General features: G+C 40.7%; 1 protein-coding gene across 1 annotated transcript in view; it reads right to left on the bottom strand.

The window, feature by feature from the left end:
• Window positions 1-552: 552 nt before the first annotated feature.
• The window catches only part of m1ap (meiosis 1 associated protein), a 72456-nt gene continuing 55633 nt past the window's right edge, over window positions 553-17375 (bottom strand). The window contains exons 6-11 of the mRNA XM_072687571.1: window positions 7933-8118; window positions 7668-7827; window positions 5358-5499; window positions 4966-5163; window positions 3920-4030; window positions 553-2720 (exon numbers count right to left, since the gene is read on the bottom strand). Of these exons, the coding sequence (XP_072543672.1) occupies window positions 2601-2720; window positions 3920-4030; window positions 4966-5163; window positions 5358-5499; window positions 7668-7827; window positions 7933-8118 (917 nt within the window). The 3' untranslated portion in view covers window positions 553-2600. The remainder of the gene's footprint in view (window positions 2721-3919; window positions 4031-4965; window positions 5164-5357; window positions 5500-7667; window positions 7828-7932; window positions 8119-17375) is intronic.

The raw sequence follows: 17375 nt of genomic DNA, 5'->3' as shown, positions 1-17375 counted from the left end.
TTCCGTTTCTGTTTTTATTCCAACCCCCCCTTCACCCCCCTTCTCTATGCTTGGATAAGAGGGGGAAAACAGAACTGTGTCACTCTCTGAATAGCAGAGCAGAAGTACAGCTGTTACCTGAAAATGCTTCTTGCCATAAAAATATTCTGGCTATTACATATTAAACTGCATTTGGAGTGGATTTCATTTGAGCTAACCAAGGTCAGACTGATGCACATAACGACCTGCTTATAAATAGAGAATGCCTTATGTGCTATAATGCACAGCCACTGGCTGGATGTAGACAGTCACTGACCATAGCATGCGATTGCAAATGCCAAATACGTACAACTAAGTGAATATATATATATATATAACACTGTATTAAACAGTCAAGATAATTCTTATGTAAAAACTTGTGGAAAGATGGAAAATGTATTTCATGAAAACCAATGCTATAGCCAAAATCGAATTGTTTAATTTCTATTTATGGAAACCGCATCAGTCCTTCTGGTTCCTGCCAGATTCTGACTTGTTTTTCACACAAGATGACAAAGTTCCACAGAGATGAACTAAGCTAATCTCCTTTAATCATCTCAAATAAACATTTTCACAGGAGTAAATTTTTCCATTACAATTAACAGCATAAACACATTTAAATGACGCTGTAAAAGCATGGCATTAATATTCTCACTGTGGCATAAATGAAAACATACAGAGCAGTACATATTATAACAAGCTGCTTTCTTCACTGGAGTAAGAGGAAGGCTGTTTGTTGTAATGCAACAGGTTTCTGGAATAAAGCTCGTCTGCACTGCTGTTGTCCCTACAGACTACGCCCAGGCCCATTGTCTCGTTCTCTGGGAGATTTCAGCCGATTTGTAGAATGACTTCTATGGGAATAAGGCTGTTGTTGAGTTTGACTGCACAGACGTTACAGTCCAACAGCCTGTCTGGCCCAGACGAGAACACATGCCTGGGCCATTAGCTAGATGGAGGTGTGAACACATTTTAGGCAGAGCTTTCACAGAAACACAGAGAAACCGTAATGTAATTGGAAAAATGCTTCAAGACTTCTTTCAAACTATATATGTATAAAACAAGAAGACAAAACTGAGAACTACTGAAATACGACAAAGCCAACACAAAAAAATGCCATTGACGTAGAAACTTCCTGCCTATAGACCGTGGTCTGATTTTGGTTGAGTTTGCATAATATCGAACACCAAAATGATGTCATAATGGCATGGCGTAGGCAGTGCTAGGTGGGCGGAATGGCGGAAATCTTTAATGAAGCAACTCTAATGGGTCTTGGTCATAGAGCGCCATTGAGTAACACCATGGCCCTGACCTTAGCTCAGTTTCCGAACTCTTTCCCCTCCACATCTATGCCCTAAGCAGTGTAACAACGCCTCCAAAGCCAGGCCTTATTGCCTTGGGACTAAACAGAGCACTCTCTCTTTCTCCTTCGCGCGCTCTCTCTCTCTCTCATTGAGGCCTTGTTCTGAATTTCTCATCAGCTGAGTACAGTGTGTTTCTTTGAGGCCTGTTGTACAGACTTGCAATGCAATGCCTTTGCCTCTTCATGAGCTTTTTTTTTTCTAGCACACTCCGATCCACCCTAACACTTTGCAGATAGACTCTTTCAGTTAGAACAGTACCCTGAAAAGAGCTGTACACTCTCTTGTACTGTTTCTCTAGCTCACTCTCTTTCTCTCCAAATCAGCTTTTGTAATTTTTTGTCCTTAAATTGTTTGGAGCTTTGAGAAATTCCAACTTGTGGTCAAGTCATTGTTAAAGAAAATAGGGCAGTAGTAAAGTACTGAATGCGAAAACGTCCTAATTAAGCGCTGTGAGAACTGCTGCTTATTGTAGGCGTTTATGAAAAAAACAAAACAGCTTTGGTTTATGTCTTCTGGCCATCTGAAATATGGACATTAAGTTAACAGCGTCTAATGCGGAGTCTTTTGGGAAAGAATGAGGTGTTTTATCTGCTCAGTAATGCCTTACAGCTGTGGGGAGATATAAACAGTTGGTGTGTGCTCCATTGTAAGGCTGCCCTGTTGCACTGACCAACAATAAACTTGAGAAGCTTACAGAGACTAATGAATTGAACTTAAGGCTGTGGTGCTGTTTAGGGATTACTTTAAATGATTTACAGGCTTTCTTTCTGATGTACCGAAGTAATACTGAAGTTGTTAACGTGACTATATGTTTTTTTTTTTTTTTTTTACATGCGTTCCATCTGCTTAGCCAACCTCTTTGATACAGTACACAACTAAATTTGTGAAACGTGCAAATGTTTTACAGATGTGATGCTTTCTGTTGTAGTCTGAGATAGTACCAAATATATGGCACACAGCTAACTTGCACATGGAAGAAAAAAAACTATTGTAGTTTCCGAACTGTAAATAAATTGATAATGTTGTCTCAGGGGTACAGTGTGGTTTATCAGTCTATGCTTTTGTAGGCCAGTTTAGTCTGTGTAAACCAAAAACAGCCTAACCAAAAACGTTTCCATTCAGGTGAAACGGTTTTGCATGTTGGTTACCACCAGATTTAGTAGTGTAACGCTCTTGCTTTCTCACTTTCGCGTCATCATCAGCAGGGCGCTTTCCTCGTCATTGTCGGCAGAGGGAGGGGGCTGAAGCACTGGAGTGGCTCAGGGTCAGAGGGGGGCGAGACATTTTGCCCGTAGGAGCAGAGGCAAGAGGGGCCACGGTGGCTCTCACACATCCCTGCTGAAGTTATAGAGAGCAAGTGTAAAACTAGGGGGTCAAACCTTTTCAGGGGCAGCTAAGAAAATAGTTTAATACAGTTTATCTGAGCTGTAAGTGTGCATTTTGGTTTTGGTAAAACCCAGTAACAACACAGTAAAAACCCACTCGGAGCACATCTGGAATCCGCCTAGCCCACGTTCCGCCCATGTGAGCCCCACATGAGCATGCTTGCTGGGAGCACACTTGACTGAGCTCAATAAGGTATATATTAATAAAGAATTGGTATGCTGAACTAGGCATTGAATGTTGACACACCAACAGATAATTAAATTCATAACTTTAGATTTATTTGTATTTATTTATTTATTTTATTTTATTTCCTGGCAAATAAACAATCAATAAACAGCGTTTAATAAATTACAGTAATAGCCTACTCGTTTGTAATACTGCATCCGGTTCTTTCTCACACGCTGTTTGCGAAACAGTTTCAGGCAAGACCCAGACTCGGTAAATTACACATCTCTCAGACAGAATGCAGAACTGTAAGTCCATGTTGCTGTGTGACAGTATTTGTTTGTGTGTGTGTACACACTCAAAAAGGTATCTCAAAAAAGTGTGTGACTGTGCGGTTAGATGACGGGCAGCTATTAGTATTTCACACAGCTGTGGACAGTTTCATGTTTATCCCTCCAGACTTCTTCATTCTTCACTTTTGTCTCTCACCATGTGTGGGTGTTTATATATTGGATCAGTGCTTGGTCAGTGATCTTATGATGTCTCCTTTTTCTACCCTTTTTTCATTCTGTCAAACACACCCACACAGAGCTTCTTCGTAGTCAAGATCTTTGTACTGGCCTTCAAAAATACATAGCTTAACCTATTTCCATTTTTAAGCGTGGGTTGACTACATTTACGCTGATAAGCAAATCCAGTGCTCCACAAAACGCTGGCACTATTTAAATGACCCAAGTGTCTTGATAGCTTGTTATCTAATTAGGTTATGGTGACTAATCCTCATACAAAGTTTGACAATGGTGCCTGTAACACCTTCCTCTATCCTGATACCAGAGATAGATGCTGAAATGCTTCTATTTAAACCATTACAAAAAATGTTTAAGGGGGTTAAACGTCTGAGTCCTCTCTGTAGTTTATACCCTAGTGAGGTGGTTCTCAACCCCAGTAAAAATGTATCAAAGGATGACTGCTGTACAATCTCTAACCTGCCGTGGTGTGGAGCCCTCTGCTGGACGATGGATGTCCCTGCGCTGGTTTCGGCCCTGGCTCTCAGCATGAGATGCATAGGGCCGAGAGAGCAGGCCTTTCATCCTCAGCTGCGGGTAGAGATTGGAGTGCAGACACAGAGGGTTAAATACAGGCTCCTCCTCTAGCTGTTCCAGACACCTCTGAGACACACACATACAGTGAAACTGATGAATAAATGATATTTAAAAAAATCAGGTTTGATTTATATAGTGTTGTATCATTGCCATCACCACCATCACCTGGGCATGATTTTGTAAATAGGGGCTCCAAATATAGCAGATCAGATACTGTGATGTAGAGAGATTACCAGGAACCTGAATGTTTAGATGACTACATTTATAAACATTTGTAAAAATGTCTCCCCAAAATGTGATGATTGTGACAGCGCAGCCATATGTCAGAGAGATAACAGTGTTGCTTCTTTGGTGCCCTATAGTGTTTGTATACAAATATGTATGTGAATACAAATCTGTGTGTGTACATGTTAATAATATCACATACACTATGCAGACGTTTTGGGACTGCTCCTGTTCTACAGGGACTAGGAGAGCTGTGTATATGCATTTTTTTACATCTGTGTCAGCAATGGGTACAATTTAAAGTATGCATTCATTAGAAGGAGTGTCCACAAACATTTGGACATACAGTGTATAACATGACACGAAAATCACCAGTAAATCACCTAATGTCCAAGGCCTTCTATGATGCAAGGAAATTACACATATGAGTCAGTCAGAAGGTGAAACTGAAAAATACAGTAATTTCTGAGTAGCTACAGCAGTGAACGCCATGATTAAGTAATACACAGCAACAAGCAATAAAGCAACCTCAACTTTTTGTAAAGGACGTGTGTAATTGCACCACAGGCAGAATCATAGATATTTTATCTACAGATCAACCATTGCATAAAAGCTGAACTAATGGAAACCACTGAACCCATTGCATTAAAAAATATTTCTAGATGTCCATGTGCATGTCAGAATGAGAGACTGTGAGTGAGTACCTCCACCATGGTGAGTGCGTTGAGTGATGGATCCTCGTTTGGGAAGGGCAAATTGCAGGGTAGCATCAGCTCACGTGTGACAACAGGTTTGAGTAACAGAGAGAGGGAGGGGGACGACTGGAGGACGTAGTACGAAAACACACGAGACCCAGAACCAAACTCTGGTTCTGAACGCACCAAGAGAAACCAGTCACGGGTCTAGACACACAAGCACACCCATCACCTCAAGGCAACATAAGGCACATAGGCAAATGTGTTTGTGAACATTCCTGAAGATGTGAAAATTCCCTTAATAATAGTTGAAAATGTTGCATCTTTTGTGGTCATCAGACCCTACATCACAAATACGAATGTTTATCCTCTTTTCACACAGACACACTTTCTAAACTGACTCTGAGGGTGTGGCAGAGAGCATGGAAGGCCTGGTGGTTGCTTTCCATCTCGTCCCAGTCCAGCCGCCAGCAGGTTGTAGGTCTGATGATCAGGGGAAGACCATACAGCACAGACTGACACACTCCATCTGCCCGCAGAGCTCTGAGACACACATACTGAACTTAAAGCAATGGTTTGGCCAATAAAAACAATGTCTCCTTCAGTTTCCCCCTGAAGCTAATAAGCATTGTGCAAACTGCATGCCTATTCATTACACATAACCGCAAATACATTTGCTTATGCGGTTTCTGGTATTGTATGACACAAAGGTGCATTGCTTTGCTAGCAAAACATCCTTGTATCTCTATTTTTGCTTTTCTCTATTGTTTTTCACATTTTGACAAATCTGGCAATTGTTATTTATGCATTTGAAAAGGGATGTTGGATTTTACAAATTCCAACACCCCCACAAGTGGGATATCCTACAGGGAGAGCCTCACTAACCCCGAGTTTAAAATCCAAGATGGCCACACTGCTCATCAACAGTAATAAAAGCAGCAATATTATATTGTTTATTAGCACTTCTACCTATTTGTCTCATTAAATCAGTTGTGCACACAGTATTGTCCAACTTCTGTGTGTGGACATGTTGCCATAATGGTTAGATTCAAAATTCTGTATAAGTTGTTATCAACTAGTATCACTAACAATACTAACAGTGATAACCTGAGGCATAAGAAGTAGGTCATACTTTGGTTAGATTTGCCTGACAAAGAATCATCAAACCAGTTGTGATAAACTCCAAAGTCTTTAGCTAACTGTTTTTTTTGGAAATGTGTTGAAATAGTGTACAGTTATCTGGAATGTATAACTGGAACACAGTCAGCTCGGGTGTGAGGCCATTCCCAGCTCCAACATCCGATTTCCAAGGTAAATGGAACGTTACATTGTGTCAAAATGTCCAGATGAATATCCAATAGAAATGCTACAAATTAACCTCTAGATTGTTAAACTTTAAGATTTCTTCCTTCCCCTGTAAAGTTGCAGTTTTGGTGATACAAGGTTTTTGTGTGGCAGCGATGACTATCTATGCAATGCAGTGATACTGAAGAATAAAGTGTGGCCATACTTTGTATAGATACTAATAGGGCTGAATGTTGTTCAAAACTTTACCAATACTGAAACCTTTCAATACCAATTTCTGAATGATATTTTTCTCAATACCGTCTTTATCATCTGAAACAGAAAGTGGGTCTGGATTAAGTAAGAAATGAGAGAGATGCTGAAAGTGCCATGGTTACTTAAAGAAAATAATTTAGACAACCAATCCCCAGTGTAGATTTTAAAACAAGCATAGACATAAATGTTGATAAAGTAGGTATGTACTTTAGATAACTTCCCAGCAAGCACTTCACTTGTGTGCACTTCACTCTGAGTGGTAATCAAGCAGAAATAGTATGAGTGAAAGAAAGCACTGACAGAAAGCACAAAAAAGAGCCAAAAAAGACAGTGAGTGTGTTTCGATTTGCTGTACAATGCCAAGGTTAGAATGCTCTCACTGTCTCGCCAAAATTCCCTAAGATCACCAATCTCATGGGCATGCAAAGCATATGCAAACCCTGTAAGTCACCACAATGTTTGGCAGTGTATTTGCCTGTGTGTGTGCTTAAAGCCTCACACACTGAAGCCTCTGTCTACTTGTTCCAGACTACATTAGAGCATGACTCACACCCATGTTCAGCATGACACTGAAGCCCTTTTTGCATAAGCCATTCATTTTCTCTCTCTCTCTCTCTCTCTCTCTCTCTCTCTCTCTCTCTCTCTCTCTATATTCAGCTCTCTTAGCCTCTCTATCTCTGTTTCTCGGTTTCTTTCTTGCTGTCACTTTTTCCATAGGGCGTTTTTTTTGTCTAGAGCACCCTTACGTTAAACAAATTTGTTAAACAGCTTGTTCAATACAGCTCTCACTACAAATAAGACTGCTCTGAGCATGAGAAAATGTGCCAGCCTTTCTGTCTCATTGAAAGCTAAGTTGCTTTTTATAGATTGACATTGAACCTAACTTTTTCCACATAAATACACATAAAAACGCCTTATACAGCAAAATAGATCTTTTACAGCTGGTAAATGGTGAGTGGGAAAATGCTCAGCGGGACAGTGCACAAGCTGTCATGCTGAGTGTTTGACCTATTGACAGAACTGTATCAATGGTCTTGTTTACAGCAGAACTTAGAACAGCGCTTGCTGCCTGTACACACTGTGACCTATAGTCATTAAGCCAATGCTGCATAGCTGCAATAGACACCAATTGAGCTGGAGTAAAACCATACTTGATAACTCGAAGTTGTTGTGGTGGAGGGCACTGATTGGACAGGCTCTTATTGGGGGGCAGGAAGTCCCGGACGCTCTCAGTTTTGACTCCAAAGTCAGGCGTGCCAGGAAGTAGAGCAGGACTCACAAGCCTTTCCTGCATGTCACACTTTATACACACTACAGACACATACGCATTTATAAATGTGGTTAAACTACGGTTAATAAAGGTATTGTTTCTGAATGTTAGGTAGCAGACACGTGTCTGTGTTTAATGTGAATCACCAGGATTAGGCCTGTGAGCAGGATTGGATTTTGAGCTCAGTTTCTCTCCAAGCGCAGGTAAGAACAGCTGAAGGTGCTCCCTTTCTCCTGCTTGGTCATGCAGCCATGCTTTTAGTACATTCTCCACAGCAACTGCACTGTTCTCCACTAGCAGCACATCCATCTCTACCCCCAACATAAGATCGTCTAGAAAGAGAAAGAGAGAGGGACAGAGATTAGTTAGATACATGAGTGCAAAGGAACAAGTGAAAATGCTTTTGCTCATCTCATACCACCACTAGAGGGAGCTGCACAACTGTTGATCTGTCAGGAATAAAGCTGACAAGTTTTCCACTAATGCCTTTTTGAATGTTAAAAATGGCTTCTGGTTTCTAGAATTTTCCAGAAAACAGTCCAGAATTATGCAAGTGATTTTTTATTAAACGTGTAGATTAACATCTGTATTTACATCCGTCAATCAAAAAAGGTCCCCTTAAGGCAAGAAGTGTGGACTACTGTGAAAGGGCCTCAGTATCTAACTCTAGGGCGCACAGCTCTAAACCTGGAGCCCCGGCCTCCAGCTACGTTCAGTAGTTGCCCTACTCTAACACACCTGTTCCACTCAACTGGTAATTGCCAGGGTGTTTTTGAGTAGCGTAACTACCAAACTTGGCTGGAAACCGGCCCTCTAGGACTTGAGTTGTGCACCCGATTTAAACTGATTAGACGGCTTTACAGTCACAACGGAAACGTTAATTACTGTACTTCTAAATGTTACTGAGCAAATATTTAGTTAATGAAAGATGGCCCCTACTGCAGAGTAGGTCGAATCTCATGCATCCAATCTGCCCCTTAGGGGCAGTGGTGGCTCAGCAGTGGCTCAGCAGTTAGAGCTCCAGGCTATTGATGACAGGGTTGTGGGTTCGATACCTGGGCTCGGCAAGTTGCCACTGTTGGGCCCTTGAGCAAGGCCCTTCACCTTCTCTGCTCCCCGTTCCGGGCATGTGTGCTCACTGTCCACTGTGTGTGTTCACACACAAATAAAAATTGGGATAAAAGCAGAAGCCAAATTTTATCTGTGTCACAAATGGTGTATGTGGTTGTCTTTTTCTTTCACTTTCTCAATATATATTTAAAGATTTCCTGGAACCAAACACTAACCTAACACTAATATGCATTTCTTTAATGTATGTGGTACAGTTCTTTAACTGTTATAGATTCAATCCTTCCATTAAAGTGGGTAATTCTTCATCAATGTAATTCTGGAGTTACACCAGTCTAAGATAAGGCTATCTCAGCATAAATGGACTCTTCCTTTGGAGCCACTGCAGTTTTCAATTATTCATGTTCTTCTATAGGGTCCAAAGAGCCTAATGGGAGCCAACTGGACATGTTTAATTTTTTATTGCATAGCAGAGAAAAAGAGATAGAGACAGGGGGAGAGAGGGAGAAAGAATTAGCGAAGAATAAATGGAAGCAATTCCTAGAAGGCAACTGCTGTCTTGGGAATTGTGCTGGGAGGAGATGTTAGGGCACTTTTAGACCCACAATACACGCTGAAGCAGTTTTAAAATAATTGCTTTTCCAGGTCGTCAGTGAAGCAGAGCTGCTAATCCTTTGTATCTGATCTTCAATTTACAAGTCAAACATCAACATCGGCTGTGTTTGCTGTTCACATATTGTCAGCAAGGACACTGATACCATTTGTTGGAGGTTAATATTTAAATCGGAAAGAAACGTTATAATCAATTACATGTAATTTGTGAAAAGTAAACATCACTTTAGACTGTACACACTGACAGGTGATGGGAAAAACATTATTATCTTCATCTATAGTGGCATCTGCCAAGGGCTGAATATATTAGGCAGCAAGTGAACAGATAGTTTGAAGGTGATGTGTTAAAGCAGGAGAAATTGTAAAGTGTAAGGATCTAAACCCCTTTGACAATGATTAAATTGTGATGACTAGATGATTGAGTCAGAAGAGCTTCAAAACATCAGGATGGCCTTGTGTTTTTTTTTGCTGATATGCAGTGGTCAGTACCCACCAAGAGTAGGCCAAGGAAGAAGAACCGGTGAAAAACATGACAGGGCCGTGGGCACCTAAGGCTCAATGATATGGTCCATGGAGGCTCCATCTCACAACATATAGGACTTAAAGGATCTTCGGCTAATGTATTGGTGCCAGATAATACAACACACACTCAGAAGTCTTGTTTAGTCCATGCCTGAATATTAGGCAGAAGGTGCTAATGTTAAGGCTGATCTTTGCATAACTACAAGCAGGATAATGAATTATCTGTCTCTTTGCTAATAATAATAATAATATTATTATAATAATTACTGTTGGTTTATTTAAATGTAATTTGGTATATCTCTAAAAAGAGCAAAGCATGTCAAAGTGAATCTTGAATGAATGCTGATAAATGCGGTGAACCTCTACACACAGCTCGGACTTCCTGTCTAGTAAATGTCACCCAGATGGTGTGAGTGGGCAAAAAAAAAAAGGTGTGGATGGAGAATGGTGGAAGCAGCAAGCAGTGACAGATGCAGAGCCCACATCACCTGTTAACACACAGATTATATCTTACAATATCTCTATCTGTACCTCCATCCATGCCTTTTCCTTTCTTTTTATGTACAGACATTTAACATTATCTATATTGCTCCACATCTTCCCCACGCCACAAATCTCTCCTCTATTCCTCCGCTCTATATCCTCTATATCAGTAAAAAAGCTTAAGTGGTTTTCAGCACTCCAATCTCCAATCCATTTGCACAGAAACCACGCAACACGCATATTCTCACTCCATCACTCATGATCTCTTGCTCTCTGTCATAAGAGTAGATAGCGATCAGAGTGCCAGACCAGCCTGGAAAAAGCAACCCTCTGTCTTCTCTGAGTGAAACTAATGGGGTGTAATTGATCATTGTGCAGTCACTAAGAGATCAGAAGTTTAGCTTGACAAGAATTGTGCACCTAATGACTACTGAGCCATTACGACTCATTACTCTCCGCTAGTAATTAGGTCTATAGCTCATGTCTCATCCTATGAGGTAATAGAGAACAAGAAAGGTTATGATCTATACAACCGATTATAAGAGGGGATTTTTGTTTTACATGCATACTATCTTTGATAGTCCTGAATGTGTCTCATAAAGAAAAAAAAACTGAGTCAAAAAGACCTTAAGAATCGACACATCCTCTTTTGACTTGACAGTTTTCTGTTAACAGCAGAAGCAATCCAGTTTGAGAGAGAAAGTAATAGAAGGAAGACATTAATTAAAAACAAGAAAGAAAGAAAAAGCTACCATCAGTGAGACAAGAAAAAGTGAAGAGGAAAAAATGAGTAAAGGAAAGACTGCACAGAAGCCACGTCATTTGAAGCATAGAAACACAGCCTGCCTAATACTAAAATACAATCCACGTTATTAGCAAATGATGAGTGACATCCACTTGTACCCACACACCTGCCAGTATCTGCTAACGTCATTACCATAACAACGTGACCTTTACAGGACCTTTTCCACCGTCAGAACAGGCAACCTGTTTCCTGAACTCCTTACCACTGAGGGTAGTACGAGCACAGTGCAGTGTACGTGATTCTCTAACTCAGCATAAAAAAATACATCTGTACGTTTTTCCTCAAACACACCCTTAACTGAGGAAGGGTCAAGCGTGTGGTTAAACTTAAAATAAATAAATAAATACAGAAACTTTATTTAAGAGTGTTTTCCCACATGCTGAAGCAACATTGGCCCATTGGCCAAATGGACATTCTGATATTTATTCTTTAACTGCAAAGTAGTACAAACAGCCTTGGTAGCTTAACAATTTTTAATGCAGTGTGTACAAAAGTTTGGGCAGCACTGCAAAAGCTTAGATGACAGGTTTTCAGACACTGAGGTAAATCAAGCCTGAGGCATGTCACCAACTGCAAATGGGTACCATCAGCTGCCTCAAATTACAAAGAATTATTTGACTCTTCAAACCTTATGCCAACACCCATGGGCTCCTCTTAGGTACCGTCTAAAGCTTTGAAAACTAAAGTAATCAATGTCCACAAGGCAGGGGAAGGCAATAAGAAGGCAGCCAAGAGTTTTCAACTTCGTCCACAATCTGCAAATGTATTCTTGGAGATAAAAAGGATATGCATTTCATAAAAGATAAAACACACTGTATAGCACCAATATTGCAATATCAATCATCAAGATGTTAGCAGAACATCCTTAAAGGGGTTTAAATCCTGGGAAGGTGGAAAATAACCAAACAAAAAGTTATGAGATGGGGCCAATCACGTTCCTCAAACCATTCCTGAAGAAATTTCAGTGAGGCATGGAGCTACTAGGGAATACTGTTGCTATGAAGGCGTGTGCATGGCCTACAACAAGGTTTAGGTAGATGGTATGTGTCAGTGTATTATTTAAGTGCTAAGACCCAAGGTTTTCTGGCAGCCTCTGCCAGCTAGTCTTCTTCTCAAAGTGAATCCTGATGCCATTTTAGATGTATTCACACCCAGCCGCGCACAAGGCGTGAAAATGTGATTCATTGGACCAGGTTAGCTTCTTTTATTGCTCCACAGTCCATTCTGGATGCTCATGTGCCCACTGTAGGCACTTTTGGCAATTGACAGGGGTCAGCATGGGCACCCACCTGTGGCTACAAAGTCCTATTCATACCAAGCTGCTATGTCCTGTGTTCTGACACTTTTCTATCATAGCTCAATTAGGAGCAGTGGGATCGGATTAGATCGCTCCTTGTTTCTGGTTTCATAAACACGATAATGAGTTCAGCATTCTTCAGTAGCCTTTCCCTGTACTCCCAGATAACAAATATACGCAACACAACGTCTGCTAGGACTGTAACTAACATTATTAATGTTTTAGATAAAACAGCAATGAAACGGAATGCCTCTGCACATGGAATTAACACATTCTTTCATCACTGCACTAAAGGGATGGTGCAATTGGAGGTGAGTACACTCACATTGAAAATCCCTGTTTTTTTGTTTTTTTTAAGACAAAAAAAAGCGGAGGGGGCAGACAAAGACAGAGAGGAAAGATCCTCTTAACTCCCTGCAAATACTATCGTTCAAGGCCAAATCCTCATGAGAAAATACACAATGAGTGACAGTGTTGCAGTGCGTGGGGATGGACCACCATGCCAGTTCCGCCCTACATACAGGCACACTCATACACACACAGATACACAAACACGTATTCATCTCTTTAATTCATTTCAAAGGGCTAGTTTATCTCTATGTTAGTGAAGCACCACAGAGAGACAGAGAGAGACTGGGAAACTGCAGCAGAATCTCAATTTAAAAACAACTTATGTGGTTTTCAAAATGTAGAATATGTTTATCTTAGCCTAGAGCCAAGAGATAAGGCAATGCAGGGAAACAGAGCTGATCACATACACTGTTTGTATAAAACATCTGCCTGTTTAATTCCATCTATCATGCAACATGAATGCAGAATGTAGGCTCTGACCTTTTAGGAAACATTGTCCTTATACAGTTGCAAGAAAAAGTAAGTGAACCCTTTGGAATGACCTGGACTGGTGTTTACTTAACAAAACACATGTACAAATGACTAGTTCAGTAAGACTGTGTTTCTCTATGATTGTTACTTAGATAACAATCAGACTACATTTTGTTATGCAAAATAAAATGCAGAAATCCAAGTACTTTCAAAGAGTTCACTTACTTTTCTAGCCTGCACTGTGTACAATGTTTGTGTGTTAGTTTAGTTGTCTATAATTGTGTCAGTGTTAATTTTGTTAGTAATTTTGGTAGTTAAAATTGTTAGTAATTTTGTTAACCATTCTTAAAATTGATAGCCTCCAGCCTGGGTAGATGGCACTTTCTCCTCAGATCAGTCCAGTGCAATGCTGGCGTCTGCTGGCTGATGCATCAGAGCCCGGTTTTCCTCCAAGCACATTGGTTGTCTGGTGACGTTTGGAACAGTTTGGAAAAAGAGGTATATGTCTGTCTTCATCCTCCTAGTGTCTAAAGCACTGCGGTGATAGGATGAGAATATGTATGGATTGGGTATGTGGCAATCCAAATTGGACAAAGAATGGGTAAATAAAACTTATACTATGGTATATATATAAAATAAATAAAATTTATACACTATATAGACAAAAGTGTTGGGACACCTGCTCAGTCACTGTCTCTTCCGAAAACAAGGATATTAAAAAATAAGTGTATCCTGCTGCTTTTGTTGGAGTAATTGCCAATACTGTCCAGGAAGGCTTTCCAATAGACTCTGAAGAACTGCTGTGAGAATTTGATTGGATTCAGCTACAAAAGCACTAGTGAGGTCAGGATGTTGGATGATCTACCACACCACCTCATCCCTAACTTCCCAGTCCATCACAACAGTACTGGATAGAGTACCATCATTCCATAGAACACAGTTCCACTGCTCCACAGCTCAATGTTGGGGGCTTTATACCTCTCTAGCCCATACCTGGCATTACACATGATGCCAATAGGTTCCTTTTTTATCTGTTCCAGGGACAGTTCCATCAACAATACTTTTCTACAGCAACTAGACAAGCTGTGTGTGTGTGTATTTGCACATCTGTGTCAGCAACGGGCAAAACATTGTTAACAAACAAATGCTTAGGCTATGCAAAGCATACATTTCTAATGTCATTTGTATACATGTAAATGTCTGTCTGCATTTGAAAATGGCTTTCAAGAAATACAAAAACAAAGACAAGTCTTTGGTACGATGTGCAAATAAAGATTAAACATCTTATCTGCAATAAAAACGTACACAGCTTGGGTCTTTCTTCTGTCCTTGACATTTCTATTTCACACCAATGACCTCCTCTGAAATAGAGACACTATTGAGAATAGCTTGTGATGCATAAAGCACTGTCCTCCTTCAACTGTAAATCACTTCTTTGAATAAGATATGAGAGAATAAGGGTCACTGAAAGCTCTTTTCTCAACTGAGACCAGTTACATAGTTTCATTTTAAGCAATATGTCTACAATTGAGGCAGAAACAACTGGTCCTAGACCAGCCTAGACTAGCCTTCACCAGCTGAAGGTCTGCATGCTCAGAGAGCAGCTTATGGTGATGAGTCATGTTGCTTAATCTCTGAGTGAGTGAATAGGGGTTTATGGTGTGGCTTTGTTCCTCAGTTCCCCCTGGGGCCGGCGACGTTTTTGATATCACCCTTCATGCCACATACTGTTTCCTTTTATTGCATGCTGGAGCCAGTCTCACACTCTCCCTCCTTATTTCTCACTCTGCCTCCCCCCTCCATCTAGCCCACCCTCGTCTTCCCGGCGCTCTTTCTCATCCTCTGTCCTTCTCTTTCACGCTGCCTCAGTCTGGACACGCTCCCTCCTTCTGCTCTTTCAGTCTGCCAAAATTTTTCTCTCGCTTTACCTTCGTTGGCTTTCTTCTCACTGCCTCTCAATCTCTCAGTCTTTGTCCAGCTTGAAAGAGCACTTCTCGTTTTTCTGTCTACATCTCTCTCTACATTTCCACCTGCTGCTCTTTAGCTCTCCTCCTTTCTTCTTTTTATTTTGGTTCCCTCTGTTCCTGCCTTTAAGTTCTCCTGCTCATCTTCTGTTGTAAAAGGTTTGTTAACTCCTTGAACCAGATGCAGACTTTGGCCTCTTTTAATATGATTTATTCGCTTAGTGATTTCCCCACAGGAACAGCACTTAGGTAATTAATTTAGGGAATCATTAATTAGGCTAAGCTGTTGTAGTTGGGACATAGGGTAAAGCTTCGGGTGTTAAACAGTAACACTGTAGCGATTAACAATCAAAAGCATGATCTGTATGGACTGTAGTAAGCATTACTGTACAGCAGTCTTAGTCAGAGACGGTCGATCTGATTCATCCAATAATTAACAGGGTAATGATCAGGGTAATGATCAATTATGATTAACAGGGCCTTACAGTGTGCATTGCACAAAATCATTTTGAGATTAGACCTTCCAATTTATCTAGAGCCCAAAGCTTTCAGAGCAGAAATTATCTATGGCCTCTTTTCAATATCCATGGTTTTGCTCTTGATACTAGTTGAGGATATGATAGTCTAAACACAGCTACAAGCTGATAACCCCACTTATGGAGGTCACCAATGCATCAGGAAGCAACTCCCATATTCTTCAGAAGGTGATGATAATGGCCTTTATTCTTCATTATAAGAAAGACAAAAAGACCCAATCCCTCACACAAGACGTCCACTTATCTCATTAAATGATAACCACACCCATTGTTCGTTTATCTGCGCAGGAACCTTGAGGTTTGTTGATAAAGTGCATTGGAGAGGGTATCTTCACCTGAAATGACCTGAGAAGATTTGGCTACAGCTCAGACACACTCTGGAACTGGTGAACCATGGGAGATATATGGTGCACACTCTCTAATGGGCCATAAACAGAGATGGCCAGGTGCTACTGGAACACGGGAGTGAGAGGGAAAACGAGGAAACGAGACAGATGCTATTCATCACTTTCTTTCCTGCAGCTCTGTGACCATTGTGGGACAGCAGACTGTCCAAGTCTAGACAGATTAGTCATGTTAAATCTATTAACGGAATAATGCATGCCTGACATCCCTGAGTGGAAAGATGTTTAGTCTGCGCTGATTAAAGACTGTTGTCTTTGCATTTACAGCATTGCAGAACTTACAAGACAGGAGTGATTAGAAATATAGCCCACTTATTACCTGACAGTAATTAATCTCTACTGACCTATAAATTAACATCTGGAAAATGGATATAATAATGTACAAGATGGAACGTAACTGTGTCAAGATTTAAGATAAAAAAAACATACTGAGAAATAGAAATCTTTGTTTAGATAAATGAGCAGTTGTCCAAATACTTTTGTCCATTTAGTGTATATTTTCACAGAATATGGTGGACTACTATTTTTTCATTAGTTCAAACTGAATATTTTGCAAACCTTGTAAAGCTTGCCCAACGGTTGCTATGAAAGAATGCATTTGTTGGGTGGGGATTAGAGATTTAGGTATCAGACTTTCATAAGTAACAGGTGTCAAAACACAACAGCACACATACAAACACACATCCTTTCATCACAGAGACCCAAAAACACACCCTTATCAGTCTGCCTGTGTCCTTCCCAAACCAAACCAGCTACAGACACTAATCCTAAGACCTACTTACGTAGTTGCCAGCTCCCCGACGCCTGGTGATATATTCCATTTACCCAAACGCAGACACGCACTTTATCTTATCCAATAGTAGCCTGAGTGACATTAACGTCAGCCCTGTTCTTCACATAAACATGTTGCTATGACCAGGCCAACCTGTCGCTATGGCAATGCCACACATGGTGAGAGAGAGAAAGAAAGGGGGCGTGGGTGGCGGGTAGGTCTGTTCTGTACCCACGTCCTTCCCTAGCCATAGCACTAAATTTGCCAACCCTAAAACTGTAAGTCAGAGTTACTGCCTCTGAGA

Source organism: Salminus brasiliensis, chromosome 9 (genome assembly GCF_030463535.1).
Source record: "Salminus brasiliensis chromosome 9, fSalBra1.hap2, whole genome shotgun sequence".
NCBI lineage: Eukaryota > Metazoa > Chordata > Actinopteri > Characiformes > Bryconidae > Salminus > Salminus brasiliensis.
Note: the sequence above shows the minus strand (reverse complement) of the source record. Positions and strands in the feature narration are given on the sequence as shown.